The 26,770-nt window shown below is 51.4% G+C and overlaps 1 protein-coding gene across 2 annotated transcripts in view; it reads right to left on the bottom strand.

The window, feature by feature from the left end:
- SKAP1 (src kinase associated phosphoprotein 1) overlaps positions 1 to 26,770 on the bottom strand; it is a 236,197-nt gene that overhangs the window by 202,929 nt on the left and 6,498 nt on the right. For both annotated transcript variants that reach the window (XR_016348050.1, XM_075911455.2), the window contains exon 2: positions 20,103 to 20,208. Coding sequence is in view for 1 of the 2 variants with exons in the window: in XM_075911455.2 (XP_075767570.2) it covers positions 20,103 to 20,208 (106 nt within the window). In the remaining variant the exon portion in view is untranslated. The remainder of the gene's footprint in view (positions 1 to 20,102; positions 20,209 to 26,770) is intronic.

Here is a 26,770-nt window from a genome sequence, read left to right as displayed (position 1 = left end):
CTGAGATTTGAATTGTATAAGATACTGTGCCTGCTTTGTGTGTGTGGGAGAATGAAACCAGGAGTGGCGAGACACAGAACAATTTAAACCCAGGCAGGACTAGCGGGCCTCCAAGGAATTTGGGGCATGGAAGTGGACTGAACAAAGACAGGATCATGAGTAAATAAAGGGAAACGTGTATTTAGTCATGATTAGGTTATTTTTTTTTATTTTGGGGGTTTGGTTTGAACGTTTGTGAATCCATGCCTCCCCTCCCCCATTCACCATCTAAGAATTGTTCCCAGAGATTCTCTGTTTTAATGTGTTGTACTTGATTGCCAGGTGTTACAGAGCAAATAAGTATGCCTTATTAAGTATGCAGGAGGCATAAAGCATCTGTTGAAAAAGGCTTCATTTCTCGACAGATCCCCCTCTAGACTGCAGCACTTTGTTGGCAAAAAGCTGAGTCGGCAAAACGCGGTGGCCATTTTTATGCAAATTAGACACGGGATATTTAAATCCCTGCCTCACTTGCAATGTCGACCTGCCTAATCTGCATCCCTCTGCCAACAGAGGGATGCAGTCTAGACATGCCCTTTGGGCTCCCACCTTCTGCACTCAGCATGCCAGAGCAGGTATCAACCCTGACAACACAACGCCTTTTTGCTCCCTCCTGGGAGGCTAAGCCCATTATCTCCACATCTGTGTGGAAGCCAGGAAACAAGGACCAGGCTGACAAATTCAAACCAGTCTCCCACACAACAGCCGGCAGTCAAGGACCACTCTGTGTTTCAGAGCACGACGCGTCTTTTCAGAGGAGCAGACAGATGCGAGTCCAACCCACTCCTTCCACGTGGAATTCAGAACCGTTGCAAAGCACCGACACTCACCATTTGCCTTTCTGACCCAGACATAAGGCTCCTCCATGAGGTTGATAAACCACCAGGGAGGGTCTAGCGCACTGTTTCTCAACCAGCGGTCCGAGTACCCTTAGGGGTATTCAAGAGAAGTCGGGGGAAGGGGCGGGTATGTCAATATAACTGAAATTTGGAGAACTGAATTTTTGTTTTAAGTTTTACATCGCTTTATAATTTTTGTACCTTTTACACCCAAAAATTGTGTTGCCTGCCTGGCTACAATTAAATTGTTTAAACAAATATGTTGCAATAGTAGAAAAAAAATTGTGTATGTCTGAAAACTGTAGGTACTGGGGGTACTTTTTTTTTTTTTTTTTTGAAAAAGGGGTACTTTTTACAAAAAAGGTGGAGAAAAACTGGTCTAGACCATCCCTGATAGTTCAAAAGCTAAGTATGGGACACTTCCAGCCCACTAATTAGTCTCATTAGCATCAGCACTACAATTGACAGATTTTCTTCCTCTCCCTTTTTCTTTTATACATAAGGGCTATGTCTACACTCGCGGCTTCTTGCGTGAGAAATATTCAAATGAGGCTAAGCATGGAATAGCTCCGAGCCTCGTTTGCATATCTAATGAGCCGCCATTTTTGCAGAAGAGGCTCTTGCGCCAGAAGGAGCTGTCTACCCGGCCCCTTCTTGCGCAAGAAAAACCCTCTTGCGCAACGCCGTTCTTCCTGAAAATAATCGGTGTAAACCTCGTTGTTGGGGTTTGCCTTTGCACGCCTCCGCCATCCCAGCTTTTGCTGTTCATGATGCAAGGCCGGCTTGAGCCATTTCTGCACCCCAGGCAGCGGGCGCATGATGCATGCGCGGCTCCGCCCCCGGGTGCATGGCACATGCGCGGCCCCACCCCCCCAGCACACCTGAGAGCTGCCATCAGGCACCCCCCCATAGCTTGGCGCCCAGGGCAGCTGCCCGGCTAGCCCTCCTCCCCCCCAACCCAGCCCTGTCATCATGGCTTCCTGTCATTCCAAAGCGCTTTTATTGGGACCACGTTGAAGTCGTCCATTTCTGTCCTCTAAATCCTAGCTCCTCTCAGAGTGGAGACGTTTTCATATCTCCGTTTGCCCAGTTCTGCATCCTCCCAGAGCAGAGATACTTTTGTCTGCTGAGCAGCTAATGCTTCCAAGGACAGGCAGGAAAAAAAAATATCGCTTCTTGTTTTGTGAACTTTTGTCTCTTGTGCTCGAGAGACTGTCCTAATCTCCCCTGAACATGTTTTAGTGATAACATTTACTGCACCAGGGCCAAAACGATTTTCTGTCACTTTCAATTCCAGTTCAATAAAAGTGTAAGAGCTTTGTTTCTAACCTCTGTCATTTTTAATACAGTAAAATGGTTTTAAAAAATGTAAAATTGAGTTCCATTTCCTACTGGACCAGCAATCCTACATTAGCTTCACTCTTATCAAATTTACCAAAAAAAAAAAAAGTGTTGCTTTTTTTTAAAATGTAAAGAAAGTCGAAAGCCTAAGCCTCATTAGATCGATGCATGCTTTTAGTCTCATGCTTTGATCATTTTCACTCTAGAAAGTTTCACTTTTGTTCTGCTCTTAGTTTACTTTATTCCCCCCCCCCCCCCCTTTAAAGTCCGGGAGGAAGGATGGTCTTCTGGTTTAAACACAGGACAGAGTCGGGAGATCAAGGCTCCAGTTCCTCGCTGTCATGGCTTTGGATAAGTCGTTTACTCTGCTTGGGTGAAATGAATCACAGGCCGTTGCCTGCTTAGTTCCCAGCGTTTTTGGGAATACCACTTAGTTCCCAAAAGCTGGCTTACCGGCAGATTTAAGGGGCTGGCTTTGCTGAACCTCGGCATAGAATTTCACCGCCTGTGAAATGCCTCTACTGGTGTTTTCAGAGTGTGCAGAGTGCTTTGAGATCCCTGCATGGAAGCTTTTATCGAGAGGTTAGCAGAATTCAAAAGGTGAATTCCTTGTGGCCCTTTTCCCACCCCTCCCACCCAAATGTGCCGAGTCGTTTGTGAAATGTGACAATTCAGGGAAATCTGCTGAAAAATGGGCCTGCTGATCACCTGGATGTCAAAGACAGTCACTCCATTAGACAGAAGAACTGGATTTGTAACCACACTCAACCTGGGCACGTTCTCCCTCAAGTGCAGCCAGTGAAGTGGAGCTACAAGAAGAATTTAGCCGAGGAGTCAGGGAAATCATCTCTCGCCCTGCAGTGAAACACAATCGGAGACAGGAGCAGGAGGCCGGTTTCTGTTTCTTCAGGTGGGTGAGCCATTCCTAGCAGCATTCCCGAGAGTCTTTAAAGGACCATGCAGTATGACAAGGGATGGCTCACCTGATCGTTGCCCGGGTCTGTTCACTCCTGCTGAAGCAGGCAGGCCTGGCCTCTGTCAGAAGACATTGGGTTAGATGGGCCATCGGTCTGGCCTAGAACAACCGTTCTCGTGTTCTAATGTTGTGTGCTTAAGAACTGGAAGGGCCCTCGAGAGTCATCGCATCCAGTCTCCTGCCCTCATGGCAGGACCAAGCACCATCTAGACCATCCCTGACCTGTCCCAACTGCTCTTCAATATCTCCAGAGATGGAGATTCCACAACCCCCCCCCCCCAAGGCAACTTATCCCAGTGTTTCACCACCCTGACAGGTAGGAAGTTTTTCCTAATGTCCAGCCTAAACCTCCTTTGCTGCAGTCTAAGCCCACTGCTTCTTGTCCTATCCTCAGAGGTCAAGGAGAACCATTTTTCCTCCCTCCTCCTTGTGACACCCTTTTAGGTACCTGAAAACCGCTCTCATGTCCCATCTTGGTCCGCTCTTTTCTAAACTAAACAAGCCCAGTTCTTTCAGTCTTCCCTCATAGCTCATGTTCTCTAGACCTTTCATCATTCTTGTTGCTCTTCTCTGGACCTTCTCCAGTTTCTTCACATCTTTCCTGAAATGTGGTGCCCAGAACTGGACACAATCCTCCAACTGAGGCCTGATCAGCAGAGAGGAAGAACGACTTCTTGTTCCTGCTCACAACACTCCTGTTGAAGCAGCCCAGAATCATGTTTTTAAATCTGGGATTTAAAAAGACTTCAAGGTCACACAGCCACCAGAATAGAAAGTGGTCGTACGTGCCTGGATTGGGAGGCTGGTGCCCTGGGGAGACGAAGCCAATGGGAAATTTCTTATATCAAAAAATAGCAAGAACTTTAAAAATTCTGTGTCTGACTTGCCTCATTATGCTCTGGCGATGTACCCAATGGGATACATTAAGGACCAAGAGCCTGACCCCGATCTCAGACCACTCTCTCGTGCAGCTGCAATTAACGCGCAATAATCGCTCATCAGCGAGACAGAGCCTGGCTCAGACTCCAAGGCAGCAGCCAATCCCTACATTTCAAAAGGCACTAAACGTTTGTCCTCGTGTGTCCTATTAGCTTTAGTGAGCGTGGTTATTTTTGCCCTGGTTTCTCCTAGGGGCGCTATTTTTAGTTTAGCGAGCAGCAGCAGGAGCCGCCACCTACGAAGAAGGAAAAATGCTGCGCTGCACTGCTGGGGGAAGGAGGGACCCCGAAGCAACAATCTACAATTAGCGCTGGGGCACTGGGAGAAGCAGGAAAGGGAACAGTCTTGCTCAAACAACGTCATGTGTGGGCTAGGAAAACAAACATTACAAAAAGATTCGCCATTGCGAGAAGCACGTTGAAGGGACACGTGAATCAGAACTCGAACCCCGGGGAAATATCGGATGTCAAGAAACCAGCAGGGCCGACAGCCACCGCAGGCCCGGCTCCCCGCCCTGGAAGGGGCGGAGCTTTGGGTAGAAGGGGCAGGGCCAAGGGCAGTCCACCCTTAGCGCCACCTGGAGCACGGCACTGGACCCTGCGCCCCCCCAGCTCAGCAAAGCGGCGTTTCAAAGGGGCCTGGAGCTCTCGGCTCCTTCAAAACGCTGGGCCCCGTGCTCCCCTTCCCCCCCCTTGGTGGGTGGGCCTGTAAGGAACTAGTGATACACTGCCAATGCCAACGGAGATCTGCCATGATCCCTCCCCTCCCTTTGGTTACCATATACCACTCCCTTCCTCGTCTCATAGACTTGACGGTCGGAACGGACCATCATCAAGATTAGCTCATCTGACCTCTGGGGTTGCCAACTCTGAAACCATTCCAGGAGATTTCTCCCCCACCTCCCCCCATGACAATGTCATTTTCTTTAAATATCCTACTAAAACCATCTGCAGGGTTTGTGAGTGCATGTGCATGCATAGTCCATCCCCCACCTGTGGGCCATCTATGCATTGATGGGATGCCACACTGGGCTAGCTTCTGTATGGGGCATCCAGAGCTGCCGAAAGGAGACTCTGCCACTGCGGTATGACCTTAGGCATGTCACTTCACCCCCCCCCCCCCGGTTTTCCTTTTTGTTGAGTGGGGGTAGTAAGACTGATCTCTGGGACGTGCTGTGAGATTTATAAAAATCACCTTTAAATTGCTGCCCAAGCCCCGGACTGCACAGATCGGGCAGCGCAGAAGAGTTGGTATGGGGAGGCTAGCCCCCCAGCCCTCCCCCTTCTCTCTGGGCCAACCCTCCTCATCTTGCCCGGGGGTCGGCATTTCTGTGGGCAGCTCTGCCCTTAAAACACAAGAGCTGTGTCTAGATTGGCAAGTTTTTCCACAAAAGCGACTGCTTTTGTGGAAAAGCTTGCCAGCTGTCTACACTGGCCCCTTGATTTTGCACAAAAGCACTGACTTCCTACTGTCTGAAATCCGTGCTTCTTGCGCAAATACTATGCTGCTCCCATTCAGGTAAAAGCCCTTTTCCGGAAATGCTTTTGCGTAGACAGCTGAAAACTGTTTTGCACAAAAAAGCCCCGATCTCCATTTTCACCATCGGGGCTTTCTTGCGCAAAACTGCGTCTAGATTGGCACAGGCACTTTTTGTGGAAAGGCGTCCGTGCCAATCTAGACGCTCTTTTCCACAAATGCTTTTAACGGGAAAACATTTCCATTAAAAGCATTTGCGGAAAATCATGCCAGTCTAGATGTAGCCAAGTTGTTGACATCACAAGTCAAAACATACATTGTACATAGACTTACATCGAACTCTAAGAAGCTCAAGTTGCATTTTTCTTACTTTGTCCATCTATAAATTCCGATTATAGAAAGCCGCATGTCGCTGGGGGTGGGTACAGTGAAATGTACTGGTAAAATCTAATCCCGCTGAGCCAATAGGTAGGAGCCTAATGCCATTTAATATCATCCCTCCATCATCACCACGCAGTTCCTATCTTGAGGATTTCAACAATAAATCTCATGGCCCTTCTCAAATATCAGTCTCATTACCCCCACTTGGCAGAAAGGAAACCAGGCACGGGGGAGGTGAAGTGACATGCCCAAGGTCATACAGCAGTGGTAGAGCCAGGAATGGAACATTTTTCAAAATCCAAATCCAGTGCCTGCATCCCAAGACTAAACCTTACACTGGTACAACTCTGTTGACTTTAAAGGTGTGTCTACACTACATGTCAGCACAGTGCAGCAGTCTAGACGTGGCTCTGTCGGCTGGGGAAGCCTTTGCCAACTGATCCCTTATGACTCGTGAAACAAGGTTTACAGGATCAGTCGGCAAAGGCTTCCCCAGCCGACAGATCCACATCTAGACTGCCGCGTTGTGCCGGATCAGCTGATTGTCGGCATAGTGTGGTGTCCATGTTTATTTTAATGAAGCGGGGATTATTTAAATCCCCACTTCTTTGACTATGCCGAATACACTAATTTACATGGCTTTGTCGACAGAGCCATGCAGTCTAAGACACACCCAAAGAAAACTATCCCTGGCTCTCCTCTGTTGAGGCGAGATAAGAATTGGTCTTAAGATTATCGATAGGCACTACACTGTACGGTGCACCCTCCCCACCTGTCATCTGCCACCGCTGACCCTCAGAATTGCTGGACAAGACCTCACTCCACAGCTAACGAGTCACATTGCTGAAGGAGTCAAATAGACAGGAAAGCTGTCGGGATAGAGATAGTAGGATCACCAGCTTTGTCTGGATGATCATAACGCTGTCTTCTAGCCGTAAAAGGTCTATAAATATAAATCCCACTTTCCTCTCAGACTCATTTTCAGCAGGAACCATAAAAATCCAGTCAGGTTACAATCAAATTTCCTGCATTTTCTCATCCAATTAAGAACACTCACATCACCACAGACGCTATTAAATAGATATTTCAAAGCGGAGTCTAATTTGTTCGGTGCACAATATTTGTTGGTTTTTAATGTTTCGGGGGGAGGGAGGAAATCAATGCAGAACAAGATTTCAGGCAGGGGGGAAAATGCAGGGAGGAGGGGGGAAGTATTTAGGAGCTCACCATTAGCCAGAGCAACTTATGAACCACTTCAAATGCATTTCTCGGCTAAATGTTACAGAAGCAGCAGTCAGCTGTAGGACGACTCTGGTGACCCAGTCTCCATCATTTACAGGCCTCAGGTTTCAGATTAACAATGCATCCACCAGGAAATGGATGGGAAACGGGTAATTTTATCAGACGGAATGGCAAACGATGCAAATTACTGAAAGGATCATAACCCGGAAGGCACCAAACTGCGTTACTGGAAGAGTGGGGGCTGCAGGGGAGAAATTCATCCCACATATAAATCAATCAGGTTGCACCTGGTTTGAATTTGGCTTCAAGAGGTTTGGACACAACTACACCAACTTTTGTCGTCTCCCCACTTATAACACAGAGTAATGTGCAGAATGTTCTTAAAGAGTAAAGACAGAATCTCCATATGGTTTTGAAGGGGGATGTACCCACGAAAGCTCACAATCCCATCTCCATGCTGTGTTAGTCTCAAAGGTGCTACTAGACTATTCATTGGTTTTTTAAGTTTAAGTTTTTCTAGTTACAGACTAACTTGGCTCCCCCTCCGAAGCTTTAAAAAAAGTTATGGCTAGCGTTGCTGGTGATGCTGCAAAAACGGAAGGATTTTGCAAATGATTTTTCTCCGCCTCCATGCAACGTGCAGAGATGGTTTGCAAGGGCAGAAGAGGCCGATCAAGAAGTTTTAAAAACAACAAGAAATCCTGTGGCATCTCGGGGTACGCCTACACAGCAGTGTTATTTTGGAAGAACGTCAGTTATTCCGAAATAACACTATCCGTGTCTACACGACAAGCCGTTATTGCAACACAGTCGAACCAATGGCGAGCTAGAGGACTTCTTACTCCAGCTCCTGTAACCCTCATTACACAAGGAGTAAGGGAAGTCGGAAGAAGAATGCTCTTCCTCAGGCTTCCTGCTGTGTAGACAACGCCAAAACCCGAAATAAGCTATTTCGACTTAAACTACGCAATTAACGTAATTTCGTATAAAAATGGCCGCCGCTTCATTAGAATAAAAATGGCCGCCACGTTGTGCCGGCTCAGCTGTTTGTCGGCACAAACCGGCAGTCAAGACGGAGATCGGTCGACAAGGAAAGCCTTTGACGACCGATCCCTTATGTCTCGTGAAACGAGGTTTACAAGATCGGTTGGCAAAGGCTTTCCTTGTCAACTGATCCCAGTCTTGACTGTCGGTTTGTGCCGACAAACAGCTGAGCCGGCACAACGCGGCGGCCATTTTTATTCTAATGAAGCGGGGGATATTTAAATCCCCGCTTCACTGACTATGTTGATATGTCTAATTTACATGGCTCTGTTGGCAGAGGCATGTAGTCTAGACATACCCCTAGAGACTAAAATACATCTAGTATCATGAGCTTTCATGGATAAAAGCCACTTCAGACGAGCTGCAGTATGGTTTCTAATGAAGTGGGTTTTACCCACGAAAGCTCATAATACTAGACATAATTTTTGTTAGTCAAGGCAACCCAGAACTATTTGTTTTTAAAGTCATGGACTAACATGGCGACCCCCGAGACTTTTTAACGAGAAGTTTTAGATATTTATAGGCTGGCAAGAGACTTTTCAGGCACGTTGTGAGACAAATCCATATCCAGTGGTTAAAATGAACCGGTCCCATTTCTCATGCTGAGCAAAATCCCACAACCAAGTGAAACAAATTTCAGCTTCCTGAACAAATGACAGATGAAAACCAGCGCTTGGGCTAATTAAGGACGATGTAACTGAAGGTCATGTGCAGCCTTGAAGGTCATGTGCAGAGCCTGATTATCTGCCTGGCTAACAGGTCACATTCTTAAATTCCCTTTTATCTTGATATTGCACATTATGCAGGATAATGAGTCTCGCATTGGTGAAAATTACATACAGGACAGTTACACTAACGAAGCAAAATGACCCTGGAATTGCAGTCTTTGGCACTCCAATTTCAAAACTTTACCAAACAAGACTGGAAATTGAGATAACAGATGCAGATAATTCAATTAGAAGTTTATGAAAGCAACGTTTAGCGCTGTGACGGACGCTTAGAAGTCTGTTATAATCTGCGAGCCCATTTGTTCAAGAGCTCCTCCTAAACCAGAAGAGCGAGGGCCACCAAATGTGGCAGGCAGCTGCTTCTTCTCCTAGCTTAAAACAAGGTCAAGGTTTGGTTGTGCCAGGACAACTAGAAGCCCCGGGAAAAGAACTGTTTTTCCTAACATGGAAAGGGAGGGGCTGCTGTTCAGAGGGGCGTGATATGCAAGTGGCCACAGGGAGAGACCCTTAGGAGTGGCTAGGGTTGCCAGATGATTTAACAAAACACACAAAATTCTGTTGAGGGGGACAAAAAAAAAAAGTGTGGGCCTGTGACGGCGCATTGGGGGTCCCCCGTCTCCTGCACCCCAAAATGGCACAAACAGGCTGCATCAGCCAGTGGAATAGAGGAAGTGTATTGCCTCTCCAGGTTACAGCACAGCACAGATGTAGTCTGGTCACAGAGCTGGGCGAGGCTGCCTCAGGCCCCCTTGAGATGGGGGAGACTGGGCCCCTAAACTCCAGCCCCTTTCCCTAGGCTGTCTCCTCCATGCTTCCAGCCAGCAACCAACTAACCCTCTTCCAGCCCTGCCCCCCAGCCAGGGCAGCATTCCACCTTCCTTTGTTCCTCTCCATGGGGGGTGTCTGGCCATACTGGTTTGCATAGTGACTCATCCTGTTTTGCTGGGTCATGGTACCCACGGCAGCCAGTGGGGGTTACCCCAGAGTCAGCAGCATAGAAACCAGCCAGGTACCCCCACTACGTCACAGGGCCCTTTAAGAAACGCTTTGCCATCTTGCCTCCCTGCACTGGGCTGGACAGCTCCCCTGCAGAACCCGGTAAACATCCAGGATTTTTGCCTCCTGGCTGGGACATTTTAGATGTCCAGTATTTTAGGCATCTGGTATTCTGAATTTTTATCATCAGACAGGAGACAAAAATACTGGGCTGTCCGGTTCCATACCAAACACCGGGTAAGTCCACTAATCCTGCTATTAAAAAGTTTCCTCGGAGGGAGGCCTGTGCACCCTGATGTAACTGAACTGATTTTACATCAGAAGCGAGACTCACCCCACTGCAGTTTGGCTACGGTTCTAACACAGCAAGCGGGAAGCGGACGACGACACGCGAACAGTTCTAAACCCACTGATGTAGCCGATGATACAATTCCTTGCCAAAAAGCTGTCAAGGACAGCAGTAGGAACCACAAATATGGCTTGGCGCTTCGGGAAGCCCGGCAAACCCAGATATCCGCCTTATCTCCGCGGGTATCTGCCTCCGCGGCTCATTTTTGCAGCTACGGATGACGATTTTGTAGCTAGAGCCCTGCAGACTTGCGGCGATCCCCAGCTCGTTTGGGCAGATGCCAATTTGCATCCATGCAAGGCTCTAGAAATTGGGCCAAAAATCGATCTCTTCTGTAATTCCCTTGGGGCATGGACCCAGCTCATTAAAGTTTTGAAAAGAAGCCCGACACCAAATACAGTAGTTACTGGTCTTAAGGCCGGTGCCAACGTGCATTCGTGCACCACGTTCAGGATGCAAAAAGTCGGTTAAATCGGTAACCATGTAACCACCGAAAATCTCAGTGTTTATCTGCACCCCGGGCTCTACAATATAAAGCTTAAAGAAGCTACTGGATCCACCCCCAGGGATGTTTCTTCACTGCCACAGAGAAACCTGCTCCCAGTGAACCCGTTCCCGGAGAGCCAGCGTGCAACCTGTGGCAGGGGGACCGTGCCCACCACGGACAAGGTCTTATGCCCTGCCTGGGGGGAGGGCGGGGGAGCTGCTTCCAGGCCCTGCCGTTAGCCAGAACTGGTTAACTTGTCACTACTTGAAGCCATATCAAGGGTCAAATTTGCATAGTCAAAGCTACGGGACTATTGCACTGAAGAGAAATACCAGCCACAATACGTGTTTATTACAGAACAAGCCATGTCACTATTCAGACCATGTAGGATCTAAAGGAGCCCGATTATAGTTCTAGGGAATCTAGGCCCTATACAAAAATACACCTGTCCTAGAACCCATGTGCTGAGACCCAGTTTAACCACTGGGCCACACTGTCTCTGAAGGTCTGGAGCAATGACTTCAGAATTCGGTTTCAGTTATCGATTCTGCAAATAACAGCTCATAGTTAAACCATTGGGAGTTTGGGGGCACAAGACGTCCGCGACTGACTCAATTTGTTGAGAAGCCATATTTTTAACAACTCCCCAGGGTATTTCCATGGACACCAATCAGATATTAGGAATGGCAATATACAAAAGCCTGTAGAACACTTCAGTCTCCCTGGACACACAATTGTAGATCTAAAGGAAGCCATCCTGCAGCAAAAAAAACTTCAAGACCAGACTCCAAAGAGAAACTGCTGAGCTACAGTTCGTCTGCGAGTTTGACGCCATCAGCTCAGGATTAAACAGAGACTGTAAAGGGCTCGCTAACTACAAAAAGCAGCTTCTCCTCTCTGACATGCATCTGCCGAAGTGGGTCTTTGCCCACAAAAGCTTATGCTCCAATATATCTGTTAGTCTATAAGGTGCTACAGGACTCCTTGTCGCTTTTGTTGTTTTTAACTAAGTTACCCCCTGATTGCTGGGTGCAAATGTTTTGCACAAAAAAACTTTTGAAAGCAAACTTTGTGTGTTTAATTTGCACTGAGATTCAGCTGCTCTAAGAGGTCTGAAAAAAAAACAAAAAAAACCCCAGCAGCCCTACAATAAAGATATGGGAGGGAGGGGGGAAGGGGGAAGTTTTCAAGCCAGTTCTACAAGGCAAAAGGAATGATAAAAAGAATTAACGCTCCCTCCCCCAGCCCAGGTCAACAGATTCCTGCCAACAGCTTTGGGAGCAGCTCTAAGTTGTGACTTACTGGTCCCACGGATTGTTTTTGAAGCCTACCCCCCTCCCTAGGTTTCAGCCTGAGCCCCAAAACGGTCCACAGAGTTATTTTTAGATGTGGGTTTCATGCCAATGTTCTAGCAGCCTGGACAAAGAGGCTGCCCCCCAAACGCTGCGGAGACGTACCCCAAGAGCGGGATGCAAAGCAGCAAAGATCCTCCTTAAGAGCCTCCCCGAAGACGTGGGCAGTGGCCGCCGAAGCGCGGGATCCGATCTATAGTTTTGTTCACCTCGAAGGTGCTGTGGGACCTTTATGAGCCTCAGGGCCACGCAGGAGAACGCTTCAAGTGGCCGCACCTGTGCCGGATTGCCCAGAGCCAGGGATGTTAGCGTGAACCAGTGGAAGGCAGCCTGCAGCCCATGGGATCCCACTGCCCACGCGTGGGGTCGCCAGCTTCTGCTGGTGCCCAGCTGGTCGGGTTTTTCCCAAAGTGATGTGCGTGGGAAAGCCCGGACCGACGAAGTGAAGGGGCGGGAGGACCCAGCACTGAGCTGTCTTCTCCCTCTGGACTGTAGCCATGCGGGGATGGGAAGGGTTAACCGCTGGGGGATGGAACAGCTCCCTGCCTGCCAGGGGCAGGGATTACTGGCATCCCACCCAGTGCAGCCCCCATCCATGGTAACCCTAGGCGCCCTACAGGCAGGGGCTGCTCCTGTGGTGGGTGGGGCAGGAGCACCCCTCCTCCCTCTCCCCCTCACCAGCCCTTTAATCAGCTAACCAATATGCTTAACCAGTTAGTCAATTACACGGGATTTTACATCCCTACCGCAATGCTGTGATTGGATGCAAGTTCTAGGGACGCAAGCGCAGGCAGCGAAACCACCCCACCCTGGGAGACCGGTGCAGGGACAGTCTCACGCCCTGCGCACTAGTCTGGGTGGCCCCTCACTGGCATTGACACCCCCCCCCCCCCAGTTGCTTAACTCTTCCTAGGCAGGTCTAGACGGCTGATCAGCCAACGTGCCAAAGGCCTCCAAGGGTACGTCTTAGGGAGGTGATCGTGGCATCGGTTAACCGATTAGCAGAAGCGTATAGGTTTGCACTCTAGACTACATGCGTTTCTCCCTCTCCCCCCCCCCCCCCCAGCTCATTTTTTAGCAGGCTGGCCAGCAGCCCGGCTCAGTCCTGGGACCTACCCCCACTGCGGCTTTGCTTTTAAAGCATATTAAGAGGCAGGCAACTCCGCTCAGTTCTGGTTCGTGCGGGGGTCCGGGAGCTCAGATCCTCCCCTTGGACAGGGGCTGCTGCTCCCCCATGCTGCTGCCTCTGTTTCTGAGGAAGCAGCACAAGGTGACAGGCAGCTGATCTGTGAGGGGGGCAGGTTTTTAAACTGGCTCCCCTTGCGGACCAGCTCCCGCCTGGCACCCGATGCAGATACAGAGGCAGCAGTGCGGAGGGGCAGGGGGCTCCTCGGGAGTGAGGCACACTAGCTGCTGGCCCCACCCCCATGGACTATAGAACAGTCGACTAACCGATAAAAATTCGTCAGGTTACTCGACTAGTCAGTTAACTGATATTTAACATCCCTGGTACATCTCCAGGGCAGCTGGGAGAGCAGCTCCCAGCTCAGGCAGGCAAGTCCCAGCTGGCTCACTAGGGACCGTGTACACGTTGCTGCTCCCATGGGGGATTTCCAGTGGCCACCCCAACTCGGGCCCAGGAAGGCGCACAGTCTGAGCTGCAACAGCCACGTGGCTGGAGGTGTCACCCGTACGTCCACGCTAACTGCCACTAAGCTACAGCGCCCTCTGGTGGTAGCCATACCGGAAAATAGGACTGTTTCTAGTAGGCCTAGCAGGAAGGGGTCTAGTCATGGCAGGACAGGTTAAACAGCAGCTTTGCAGCGGACGTGCTGGATTTCCTTACTTCTGAGCGCGTCCAATATTTAACCCCTCTCTCCGTTCCTGCCTGGCTCCCCGTTAACGTTTTTCCTGGCTGAAACTGAACCACCAGCCTCCAAAGTTTAGTTTCCATTGGCTGCAAATGTCCCTTCCAAGCATGGATTCGGGCGACGGACCGGCTCAGAGAGAACCACTGGAGAACCATTTATCCCCATTTTTAATCAATCTTATTTCCTGTCTCCACCCTGGAAACAAAAGGTCTCCTTGCTGATCGATGACCTCACTTTGATATTTCGACAGCTTTTTGGTTACTGTGCTTCCCTAAGGACCAGGAGCCGGCCAGCCTCCCGAGTGGAGGCATGTATCCATTTCTTCCCAAGCGTCCGACATCTGGTGCTAATCCTGCGCATGGCACACGAGACAGCCTGACAGGAGCCGGATGGTCTCCGCAAACGGCTTCAAAACCAACGTGCAGCGCCAGCCGGTCCCCAAAACAAGAGGGGGAGACAATGGGCAGGATTTCAGGAGGAAGAAGCCCGCCACTCTCACAGGGGCAGCTCTGCGAGCAGAGCGTCACCACCGCAAGGGAATACTCGGCTTCCGCGCCAATTCACGATTTGCCTGCAACACTTACAACGAAGGCGGATGATTTCCAAGTACTCAGAGCGACGCCAGGGTATTCTAGGGGAGAGACACTCATGGACTGTGTTCAAGGAATCTGAGGAGATTAGGAAGGACTAGAACCGCTCTCAGCCAGAACACTGGCCATGCTCCAAGTGGAGGAAGGGTGGGTAGTCCTGCAAAGCACATGCAGTTCATGGAGCCGAGAAACCGAGAACGTAAGAGCGGCCAGGCGGGGTCAGAGCAAAGGTCCATCCAGCCCAGTGTCCTCTCTGCACACAGGGACCAATGCCAGATACCCCAGAGGGAATGAACAGAACAGGGAATCCAATATTCCCCCCTCCTCCCAGTCACCAGTTCCCATCCTTTGAGGCTCAGGACACCTCCCGGCTAATAGCCATTAATGGACCTAACCTCCATGAATTTAACAGAGTTAAAAAAAAAACCTAAAGTCCTGGCCTTCGCCACATCCTTTGGCAGGGAGTTCCACAGGTTGACTGTGTACTGCGTGAATAAAGGCTTCCTTTTGTTTTAAACCTGCTACCTATTCATTTCATTGGGTGGCCCCTAGTTCTTATGTTATAAGAACAAGCCAATAACTTTTCCTTATCCACTTTTTCCACACCAGTCATGATTTTATAGACTTCTAGCATATCCTTCCTCCCCACCCCCAGTCTCCTCTTTTAGGCCCATATCCTCAAGAGGCAGTTAGGCACTTGACTCCCAGGGCAGTTCAGCACCTACACACCTCTAGGACAGCGGCCTCCGAGCCTACAAACCTGCTTTCCGCCCCCAAATGGCTCTGTAGCTATTGTCTTGGGCGGGCGGGGGGTCTTGCACAGGGCAGACGGGGGCAAGTAAACGGAAAATCAACATAGGCAGCCACAGCCGTGAAACCAGGAAACCTGGCCAGGCCAGTCCGAATGTACGTGTACTAGGGATGTAAAATCCTGGTTAGCCAGCCAGTTAAAAGTTCCGGTTAAGCGATTAAACAGGGGCAGGGGCTACTCCAGCCTGGCTGCGTTGAAGCAGTACCCTTCCCCCCCGCCGTGGGCAGGCAGGAGCACCTCCCCGTCCATGGTGGGCCCCATGGGGCAGGAATAGCTCTTTGCCTATGACAGGTGGGGGGCTGCTCTAGCCCCCCCATAACCAGTAAGCACCACCCTGTAAAGGTGCATGCTAACCAGTTAACCATTCACATCCCTAACATGTATGTGAGAGACCGGACTAGAATGCAAAGACTGCTGGGAGCTTGGTTTGTCACTGGCTGCATTTCAACGGGCGAGTGTCCCTTTAAATAGCCAGGCACATTAAGCCCAAAATGATGCAGGCCCACAAAACCCAACCACAGGGCCACAGCTCCCCCCCTGCGCCACGGCCTTGCATCAGCGCATGTCAAATGAGGATGCCACAAGCTGCTTCCCGGCTAACGAGAGTATTAATTTCTCTCCCCCAATGGGCAGCAGAAGCAGACAAAGCGCAGCACTTCGCACGCTCAAGTCAACGGCAAACCTCCCACGGCGGCAGCGATTAGACCAGCAGGGCAGCAGTGGGAGAAAAACCTGAAGGCCAAGTTCCAGGAACAGCCATTAAGCCGGGCTCCAAATAATCGCCCGGCGAGAGGTCCCGCCACCTCAGGGATGTCTCCCCGCCCCCGAAGTGAAGCACGCGACTTATCCCCATTAGAAATCTGAACAACAAAGTTCTCCACCCAGTGCCGCCTTCCCCGCCCCGCAGGCAGCAAGCCGACAGAACGACGCTCGCGCCGATGACGCTGTTGACTTCCTGGACGCGGACGCCGATGGCTTCCTGAATGCGCACCACAAAACCCACAGCCGGCTCCCTGAAGAGGCTACCCCGGGCCAGGCCCTGAGAGCCAGCCCCGCTCAGCGCCTTTCAAGAAGGCAGCGGCTGCTATTACCGTAAGCGGCTACCGCAAATCATTTTCTGAGCGCTTCGGCTTAGAACGGCAACAGTCAAACCTTCTCTCCACCAGCTGCCTCCGAGCCAGGAAAGAGCCACCAGAACGCCAGCGCTGCATTGCAGCCTCGACAGCCGCTTTTCACACCCCCCCACACGCAGCGCCCAAGCCCGCTCGGTTTGGCAAGGGAGCAGGAGAGGACCCCACGTGTCCTGGAGAAGGGTGCAGCAGACACGCTCCCTGGTACGTTGCAACGGCCGCACCAGAGTCGGGGCAAGCTGACGGGTTACTTTCGTCCAAACCTTGCCCCAAAGTGCATCCCATGCTTAGCCCCCAGTCTAGCATCTGGGGGGTAAGAAGTCGGTTACAACGGCAACCGTGGAAGCACTGAAAAATCTTAGCGGTTGTGCGCGCTTAAGCTTTATGCTGCAGAGCCTGCAGCCAAACCGCCCTGGGAGCAGGGCCGCCTGCTATCCCTCACCGTTCCTGACCCTATTAGGGTCTCTTCCCCTAATCCCAGGGGGAGTCAGCCACTGGCTTTGCTGAAGGAGCAGAAGAACCCCGCACTGCCGGCTCGCAGTTTCATCATGACTCAAGCCGTTTGGTCTTTCAAACTCCAGGCCCCGGAATTATTAGGGATGTGACCGTGTAATCGAGAACCGGCTAACCGACGAGCCTGGGCTCACCGATTAACCCTCTCGGTTACACGCAGCCTCTGTATCAAAGGCAGCCGGAGGGGTAGGGGAAAAAAAAAAAACCTCGCAGGAAAACAGTTTAAGCCGGCTCCCACCAGCACCGGCTCCAGCGAGCCACCTGTTTCTCCCCACCCCTCACGCTGCTGCCTCTCATACAGAGGCAGCAGCGCAGGGGGTGGGAAAGGAAGGAGCCGGTACAGGTGGGGAGCCAGCTGTGAAACAGGCTTCCCACGCGTACCAGCTCCCATCAAACCGACTGCCTTCCGCCCCGCCTCTGAGAAAGGCAGCAGGAGGGAGGGGGAGAAAATGTGAGCCAGTGCTCCCTCTCCCCCACCCCACAAATGTGTAACTGATTAAAGTTTCAGTAGATGCACGCGCAAACAAATAAAACACATTTGAACATCCCTAAATTAGATTCTGCAAAAACCCCTCCATTTAAGAACCTAAGAATGGCCAGAATGGGTCTGACCAAAGGTCCATCTAGCCAGTGTCCTGTCTTCCCAGGGTGGCCAATGCTAGGTGCCCCAGAGGGAATCAACAAAACAGGAAATCATCACAGGATCCTCTCCCTCTCATCTATTTCCAGACAAACAGAGGCTAGGGACACCATTCCTACCAATCCTGGCTAATAGACCTTGATGGACCTAACCTGCATGAATTTATCTAACTCTTTTTTGAGCCCTGTTAAGGTTCTGGTCTTCACAACATCCTCCAGCAAGGAGTTCCACAGGTTGACTGAGCTGAGTGACGAAAAACTTCCTTTTGTTTGTTTAAAAAAAAAAGTTGTGCTCTCAGGTTGGCAGAGATGCACCGTGCTGTAAAACTTCAAGACGCTCAGCTCAGAAGGCCAAAGAACAAGGCCTTCAAGTTGCTTATGTCACATATTGTTAAGCCAATCTCACAGGAATTATTTTAGAGGAGGGCAACACCTGCCTTATGATTTCCAAGTGCTTTGGTTTGTAATTCTGCCTCCTTGTCTCTTTCCCAGCAGGGTGAACACCTGCTAGGGGGAAGGGAGGGGGGGAAGGGCAGGCTTCTTTAGGCAAATGCTGCCAGCTGGTTACACTGACAAGACCAGGTAGCAAGGCACCTTGCTCCCAAATAGCGAGGGATATTCCTTTCCCCACCACCCCTCCACTGCAGATGCTGCAGCCCCCACTCTGAAGGCTCCTGTCTATTCCCGCATTCAGCTGGCTTCAATTATTCAGGGAAACCCAGGCTGATAATTACAGTCCCGAGCTGTTGAATAAAACTGATGTTTAATTAGCCAGCAGGAAAGATCGATTAAGATACAGCAGGGCAGTTCGCAGAGTTCTTCCACGGGAGGGTGGGGAATAGAACCCGGCTGTGCCCTTCCAAAGGCAAACACTCTCTCTGGCACAGGCCGTTTTATTTCAACTGGATGCTTTAAGTGGTCATCCCCCTGAGTTTTATCATCGGAACTTAACTCCCTCCCCCCCACCCCCCCGCAGCCCAGTGCTAGGGTTCACACTGAGCTCTGGAGCACGTCTGCAAATGAAAACCACAGGCAGAACTAGTCTCCAATAGGCTTAGCGATCTTGGCCCCCTCGGACTCTTTTCCACCCTCCTCTCTGTGAAAGGTCAAAACCCAAGAAGTAGACATCTCTAACTGCTAAGACCTGGGCTGCAGCTCACACACACACACAGGCTCACCAAGTTTAAAAATAAACAAAAGGATGTTTTTCTTTATGCAACCTGTGGAACTCCTTGCCAGAGGATGTTGTGAAAGCCAAGTCTATAACAGGGTTCAAAAAAAGAGTTAGATAAATTCATGGAGTGTTGGTCTTCACAACATCCTCTAGCAAGGAGTTCTATAGGTTGACTGTGCGCTGCATGAAGCAATACTACCTTTTGTTTGTTTTAAGCTTGCTGCCTATTAATTTCATCTAGTGACCCCTGGTTCTTATGTTATGGGAACAAGTAAATAACTTTTCCTTATTCCCTTTTTCCACACTATTCATGATTTTACAGACCTCTATAATATTCCCCCTTCGTCTCTTTTCTAAACTGAAAGTCCCAGTCTTTTTAATCTCTCTTCATATGGGCCCCGTTCCAAACCCCTCAGCATTTTGTTGTCCTTTTCTGATTCTTTTCCAATGCCAATATATCTTTTTTGAGATGAAGCAACCACATCTGTCGCTAATGTTATTGCCCTCTTTGTAAAGGATTGTGAAATCTATTGATTAAAAGGGCTACACAAGAGCCAGGTTTCTTCACAAGAGCCGTGCAAGCACACAAGGCACCACGCCAGCCCTGAAGAGCGTTCAGTGGAATGAAATGGGTTGCAGCCTGAAAAAACCCTGCAGGAGCAGCTCGTCTCACACACATTTTACAGAAAATGCAGCGCTTCGACACCCGTGTGCCACTTCTCCATGCAACACACAGTGGACACCGCACAGCTTGTACAAGTGCTGAAAGTTTCTAGGCCAGTGGTTTTTAAACTTTTTAAGACCAAGGAACACCAAACACTTTTTTTTTTTTATGAGGCTCACCAAGGATTTTTTGTTGAGAAAAAAAGGGGGGTGGGGAAGTTGTTGAGAAAAAAAGGCCCCTTTAAGGGCAGCCATTTTGAACTCTGTTCTCCACAGCACACCTCCGACCACCTTGCCTTTTTAAGAGACTGTTCTAGGCGGTGCCTTTAAGGTCCAGCTCCACGTCCCTTTGGCAACTTAGATCTGGGCAGACTTGCTCATTAGCTAGTGACCCCTCAGAGTGCTGCAGGGGGGAGGAGACCCCATAAGGCCTGGTGTTACTCTACTGCAGCCCTGCTAAGCGGAGTCTAGAAACCGAGCGATCCTGCTCCCGTCAGAGCATCGTGCGGAAAACCCACCAACCTGGCTCTGACTTGCTGGAAGCCGGCCAGCAGCGCCTCTCGCTGGTCTCTCGCCCTCGCGCTCAGGTTCTCCACGTGCAGCCATTCCGCCAGGTAGTCTTCAACGTCTGTTCCGGAGGAAAGTTACAAAGATCAGGGAGCTGCCCCAGGTAGAGCAAGAATGAGATTCAGAGGCCTGACATGGGGCGGGACTCCCTGTCATAGCGCCTCCTGCTGGCCGCACTGGGAATTCGCCCGAGTCAGCCCGCAGGGTGCCTCCCTTCGGCTGGTGTCTACCTCGTGTCCTTGCTCCAGGACTGCAGCATCCTCGTCAGGACATTGCCCTCCAGGAGTGCCCATAACAGTTAACCCCCCCAGAAGGGGGATGCGGGACATCAGCAGTTCTGCTTCTCTGGGGTCCTCCCCTCCCAAGGAACCCCCAAACCCACTGTCCCCACCTTGCTTTAGTGACCCACGGCCAGGTGTCACCTAGCCCCTTACCTCAGGGGCAAACTGCAGGCTGACACAGCCACTCAGCACTGGCAACAGGGTGCGGACAGGGCTGGCCCACAACATTTTGGTACCTGAGGCGGGGAGCTCAGCTGACGCCCCTAAGTCCCCTCACTTGGGCCAAAACTTTGGAAGGTCTCAATTCTGCCTCCTTCCTGCTCTACTCCTCTCACAGCACTGCTCTGCTACCTATATATGCACCAGCAGCAGACAATTTTCTACGCTCTGGGTCCTAGTGGTGCTCCCGCCCACAGTCTGGCACCTGAGGCAGCCGCTTCCGTTCGCCTCACTGTAAGGCCAGCCCTGAGTATGGACCTGCTGCCTCTTTCTAGCCTGGCTGCCTCCCTGCAGCCTTAGTAGCCTTAGGCCTTGTCCCAGGCCCTGCAGCCTGAGAGTGAGATCAGGTCTGAACCCCCCCCCCCCATGCCTTTCCCCAGCCCTGCTCTGTCTCAGGAAGCCTCCAGCTTCCCTGGCAGCCAGGTCCCCCGTGCTCCCCAGCTGGAGTAGGAATGCATGTCCTCCAGTACCTCCAGGAGTCTGTATTTATACAGCCCCAGCTGGGCCCTCATTGGCTGTCTCTGCCTCAGCTGTGGGGCTTTGCTCTCGCTCTCTCTCAGGGCTGGGTTTTGCCCTTAAAGGGCCAGCGCGGGGCAGACTTCACAAGGACACTTGCTTTCAAGTCAGAAACGGACGCACTGTGGCCCATGGAACGCGTCTGATCAAGCCGCCTCAGCCAGCGGTTCTCAAACTGTGGGTCGGGACCCACATGTGGGTCACAACCTATATTACTGGGGTTGGCCAGTCTGGCTTTCAATTTGCTGCGGCCCCGGGTTGGAGCTCACATCCGTGGCTCTGAGTAGCAGGTTCAGGTGACGGGGCCCCCACCTGGGGCTGAAAGCCTTGGATTTTGGATTTGACTCCCCCTCCCCATGCCCTGAGACAGTGGGGCTCAGGCAAGCTAAAGCTTCACATCCTGCCCTCGGGGTTGTGAAGTAATTTTCATTGTCAGATGGGGGTCACAACGCAAATACAATCTGAGAACCCTGGCATGAGCTAACGATGGAGTCGGCCGATTTAAAGCCATCGCAATGGGAAGAGGCGCACTGAAGTTGGACCTGAAACTCCAATAGAAGCTGAACCAATTGTGGGAAAAAGCCAATAAGGAACCACAAAGCAACCCTACCAAAACAGAAGGGGTGGGGGAAGTGAAAAGAGAAGGCTCAGCATAAAGGACTCAGGTTGTGTCTACAGACGCGGTGCACGGATGAGCACAGGTAACAGCCTCAGGGAAGACGTAGGCAGTGAAACAGTGAAAGCACGGCACAGACCTCGGATAGGTACTCAACTTGCTAACCTGTCCGGCCTTCGCTCCCGTTATTAACCAAAGCAGCTGGATTTGAGGAAGCTCAGGGGAGCTGCCCGGTGCACGGCTTTTGCTGGGCAGCCAGTCCCAACGCAGGGAAGTAAAATCCTGTTTAATCAGTTAACCATGTAAGCATCCCCATGCCGATGGCATGGCAGGCGCGGTCAGGCTGGAGCAGCCCCCCACAACCCCCCCACAGCAGGGGCCATGGGCCGCTCCCACACCACGCCACAGGCAGGAAGGAGAAGGGGGGGAATGTTCCACCACACCGCGGGAGGGGGAATTCTCCGGCCTGTAGGGTTGCCAGGTGGTTTCAACAAAAATACCGGACACATTTGGCATGACATCCCAATCGACATTACGCCTTATTTTGAAAATACCGGACAGTTCTATTTCCTCAATTTGTTTCCTGAACAGAAAGTTCTAATCCTGGACTGTCTGGTTCAAAACCGGACACCTGGCAAACCTTCACTGAGGGGGAGGCTGCCCCATAGCTCAGGTGGTCCTGTAAACTGAGCCAGGATGGGGGGAACAACCAGGTGACACCTTGTCTGAACAATGGAGGGGGTGGAATAGCCTGGAGGATTGGGACCAATTGCTGGGTGTGAGTTTAGTTTTCAGCAGGCTTAGGGAGGAGGGAGTCTAGCTGGCTTGGGGGAACAGGCAGGGGCTAGAAGCACTGGGTCTGGGCCTCCCTTTCCCCAAGATGGGTTGTACTGACGGCTCCTGGCTCCTGTAACAAGTCTGTGCTGCGCTGTGTCCCTGTGACCCAATAAACCTTCTGTTCAACTCGCCGGCTCAGAGTCACAACTGTTTTTGGCTGGGGGTGCAGGGCCCAGGGATTCCCCCATTCCCAGCACCCTGCCCTCCCCAGGCGAATGCCCTGTCCCCTGGGACACACCAGAACCCACCCCACCACCTTAACTTCAGGGCATCCTTATCCCGCCTTCCACCGGGGCAGCCTGGGTGTTGGCAGTCCCGTCCCGTCCCGACTCCGTGACTTCTCATTTCCTCTACTAGACAAACTGCTTCGTGTGAAATTCTCTAACCCCCAGAGAAGGGATCAGGGGCTCTTGTTTCAGATGAGCTCAGAGAACACAGGCCCAGATCACTGGGGATAATACGTATTCCCACCGCTTTGCGGTTGATGACCACGCCCCTGCGGTTTGCGTGGCTACCGGCGTGTCCTTCCAGAGAGCTGGAAGTGAACGTGATCGCTCCCCACCCCCCGCTCGGCTCTCACACCAATGCAGTGCCACACACTTCAGCTGCACTGTAAGTAACCAGCAGGGTGTGACCGGAAAGGGTCGGAGCAGAGCCGTCCCACCCACAGGGCAGGTCAGGGCAACCGCCACGTGCCCCGTGTTTTCAGGGGGGGTCTAGCCAGGGCTGACTTATCCATTAGGCACAGTAGGCCCAGTGCCTAGGGCCCATGATACTTTTAGGGGCCCATGAAAATGTTTTAATTTCTTTTAAAATCAGAAGAAAAAAATGAACTTTTAGGGTAGAAGAAAATGTTTTAATTTTTTTCTCACATCAGAAAAAAAATGAAACTTTTAGGGCCCACGAAAGTCATAATGCGGCCCTGGGCCTGGCGGCAGCAAGTGACCTAGGCTCTGCTGTGCCCGCCTCTTTCCAGCTTCTGCCTCCTCCCTCGAGCGACACTGGGATCTGGCAGGGCAAGGCCAGGCGAGGTGGGCTGGGCCCAGATTGCAAGGCACCCACTGAAAGTGTGAGCCCAAACGCTGGAGGAGCCTGGCCCCCGAGCACAAATAACGCTCCCACTTGGATTCATTCGGCTGCAGCCGCCCCTTCTCGGGCACCGACCAAAGCAACACTCGAGTATCTTCACGGGTTCGCTGCTCTCTCTCCCTCCCTATCACAGCCCTCCCCCCATCCCCCGGCTTTAGGGCAGCCACTTCCATTAGGACAAGGTTGAACGGGACCCACCTGCTTCCTTGGCCTGGCTAGACCCCAGCTGCCTTCCTGTATCCCACAATTAACGTCCAGAAAAGCAGCTGGGTCTTGTTAACCCCTCCTGAGGGCAGCTCTCCTAGGTCTGCCTTAGGTACACGGCCCCCTTTACCCTAGTATCCGAGCCCCTCACAATCCATAGTCTAGGTACCGGCCCCCTTTACCCTAGTATCCGAGCTCCTCGCAATCCATAGTCTAGGTACCGGCCCCCTTTACCCTAGTATCTGAGCCCCTCTAATCCGTAGTCTAGGTACTGGCCCCCTTTACCCTAGTATCCGAGCCCCTCACAATCTGTAGTCTAGGTACCAGCCCCCTTTACCCTAGTATCTGAGCCCCTCTAATCCGTAGTCTAGGTACCAGCCCCCTTTACCCTAGTATCCGGGCCCCTCGCAATCTGTAGTCTAGGTACCGGCCCCCTTTACCCTAGTATCCGGGCCCCTCGCAATCCATAGTCTAGGTACCGGCCCCCTTTACCCTAGTATCCGAGCCCCTCACAATCCGTAGTCTAGGTACCAGCCCCCTTTACCCTAGTATCCGGGCCCCTCGCAATCTGTAGTCTAGGTACCAGCCCCCTTTACCCTAGTATCCGGGCCCCTCGCAATCTGTAGTCTAGGTACCGGCCCCCTTTACCCTAGTATCCGAGCCCCTCACAATCCATAGTCTAGGTACTGGCCCCCTTTACCCTAGTATCCGAGCTCCTCGCAATCCATAGTCTAGGTACCGGCCCCCTTTACCCTAGTATCTGAGCCCCTCTAATCCGTAGTCTAGGTACTGGCCCCCTTTACCCTAGTATCCGAGCCCCTCACAATCCATAGTCTAGGTACCGGCCCCCTTTACCCTAGTATCCGAGCCCCTCACAATCTGTAGTCTAGGTACCGGCCCCCTTTACCCTAGTATCCGAGCCCCTCACAATCCGTAGTCTAGGTACCAGCCCCCTTTACCCTAGTATCCGGGCCCCTCGCAATCTGTAGTCTAGGTACCGGCCCCCTTTACCCTAGTATCCGGGCCCCTCGCAATCTGTAGTCTAGGTACCGGCCCCCTTTACCCTAGTATCCGAGCCCCTCCCAATCTGTAGTCTAGGTACCGGCCCCCTTTACCCTAGTATCCGGGCCCCTCGCAATCTGTAGTCTAGGTACCGGCCCCCTTTACCCTAGTATCCGGGCCCCTCGCAATCTGTAGTCTAGGTACCGGCCCCCTTTATCCTAGTATCCGGGCCCCTCGCAATCTGTAGTCTAGGTACCGGCCCCCTTTACCCTAGTATCCGAGCCCCTCGCAATCTGTAGTCTAGGTACCGGCCCCCTTTACCCTAGTATCCGAGCCCCTCGCAATCTGTAGTCCATGGATAGCTCCAGAACACCCCTTCCAGGCATGGCAGTGCTGTTTATAGATGGGGGCCTGAGGTCACCGGTCTTACATTTTAGGCACTTATCTCCCACTGATGTAAGTAGGAACTCGGCACCCACATATGTTTGAGGTTTGGGCCAGAGATTTACAATGACTTGCCCAGGGCCTCCCAGGAGGGACATGGATAAGCAGGCAGCTGGCTCTAGGTCTCTGAGGTGCCATGCAAGTCCCCTCTCCGTTGGGTCACCTTCTTTTCCGTCCCCGCTGGGTATTTAGCTGGTGACCGAGGCACGTCCCACGAGAAGCCAGTGATGCCGTTTGGGAAGCCAGGCACAAACCACTGAGGGATGTGGGGGATTTAGGGACATTCAGACCTATACACAGGAATCTGGGGGTGGGGGGGCCTTTTTTTGTAAGTGTGGACTGCGAGGGTGTGAACGCACCCCTTATGGTCCCCCAAGTAAGCGTGCTCAGGCCGGCCGGGGGAAAGCTGGGGCTAATTTCCCACCCCCTTCTCCCAGGCGCGAGGCCTAGCCAGGCCTTCTGGCCTCGCTCCTGGGGGTGAGGGGAGGGGAATCAGCCCCAGCCTGCCAGAATCAGCCCCATGGAGAATCATGGGGGGGTGTTTTTGCACCTTTCACTCACACACACACACACACACACACACACACACACACACACACACACACACAATTAGGGGCCCGACATTCCAGCTACATATTAACAGCTTTCCAAACACAACACGGCACAATTCCTGCTCTGAGCAGCTCGCACTAAGGACAGGACAACAGGATGCCATTATATACAAGTCAACTCATTTCCCTTTCGATCCCAACAGCAGAAATGGCTCAGCAAGAGGGATTTACAGGGAACCAATGGGACGGGCCGTATTTCCCCAACTACCATGAGTAAAGATAAAAAATGAAAATCTTGTGGTAAAAATATAAATACAAGTTGCATCCTTCTGTCATTCTGAAAGGCAGATTAACTCTGTGAGTAGGTGATTAGCTGTAATACGGTATTTACTTACTAGAATGTCGGAGTGGATCAGCTGCAGAATAAATTATAATAAAACTACACTCACTCCTGCAAGCTACCGCGAGCCCCCTTTCAGAGCTGTCTGCTCTGTTTACAGTGCCAGGAAATGAAAAAGAAAGCCCGGCCATAAACTTTCAAAGTGGATCAGGAAGAGTAAGTAAGATGTAAGCAGCTCTAAAGTAAATCACCCACTGATGTTAGTTTTATGGCTTCACTGCAATGTAATATTCTTGATGTTTATGGATTGCTCTCCGCGATCCACTCTGAAAGTTTACAGGACTCCTCTTTTCATTTCCTGCACTTAAAAAACAAGCAAGTTGCCATTTCATCATGCGCTTCAGGGGCATTTGTAATGGGAGTGCAGCTAATCCGTGGGGAGAGGCAGGGTTATAACATTAGGTCACAGCTAGTAAAGTCCAGGTAGCAAACAACATCATAACGGCAGCACTAAATTCTAGGAG

Source organism: Pelodiscus sinensis, chromosome 29, assembly GCF_052426305.1.
Source record: "Pelodiscus sinensis isolate ZL-2025 chromosome 29, ASM5242630v1, whole genome shotgun sequence".
Classification (NCBI taxonomy): Eukaryota; Metazoa; Chordata; order Testudines; family Trionychidae; genus Pelodiscus; species Pelodiscus sinensis.
The sequence above is the reverse complement of the archived record's forward strand: the minus strand, read 5'-3'. Positions and strand labels throughout refer to the sequence as shown.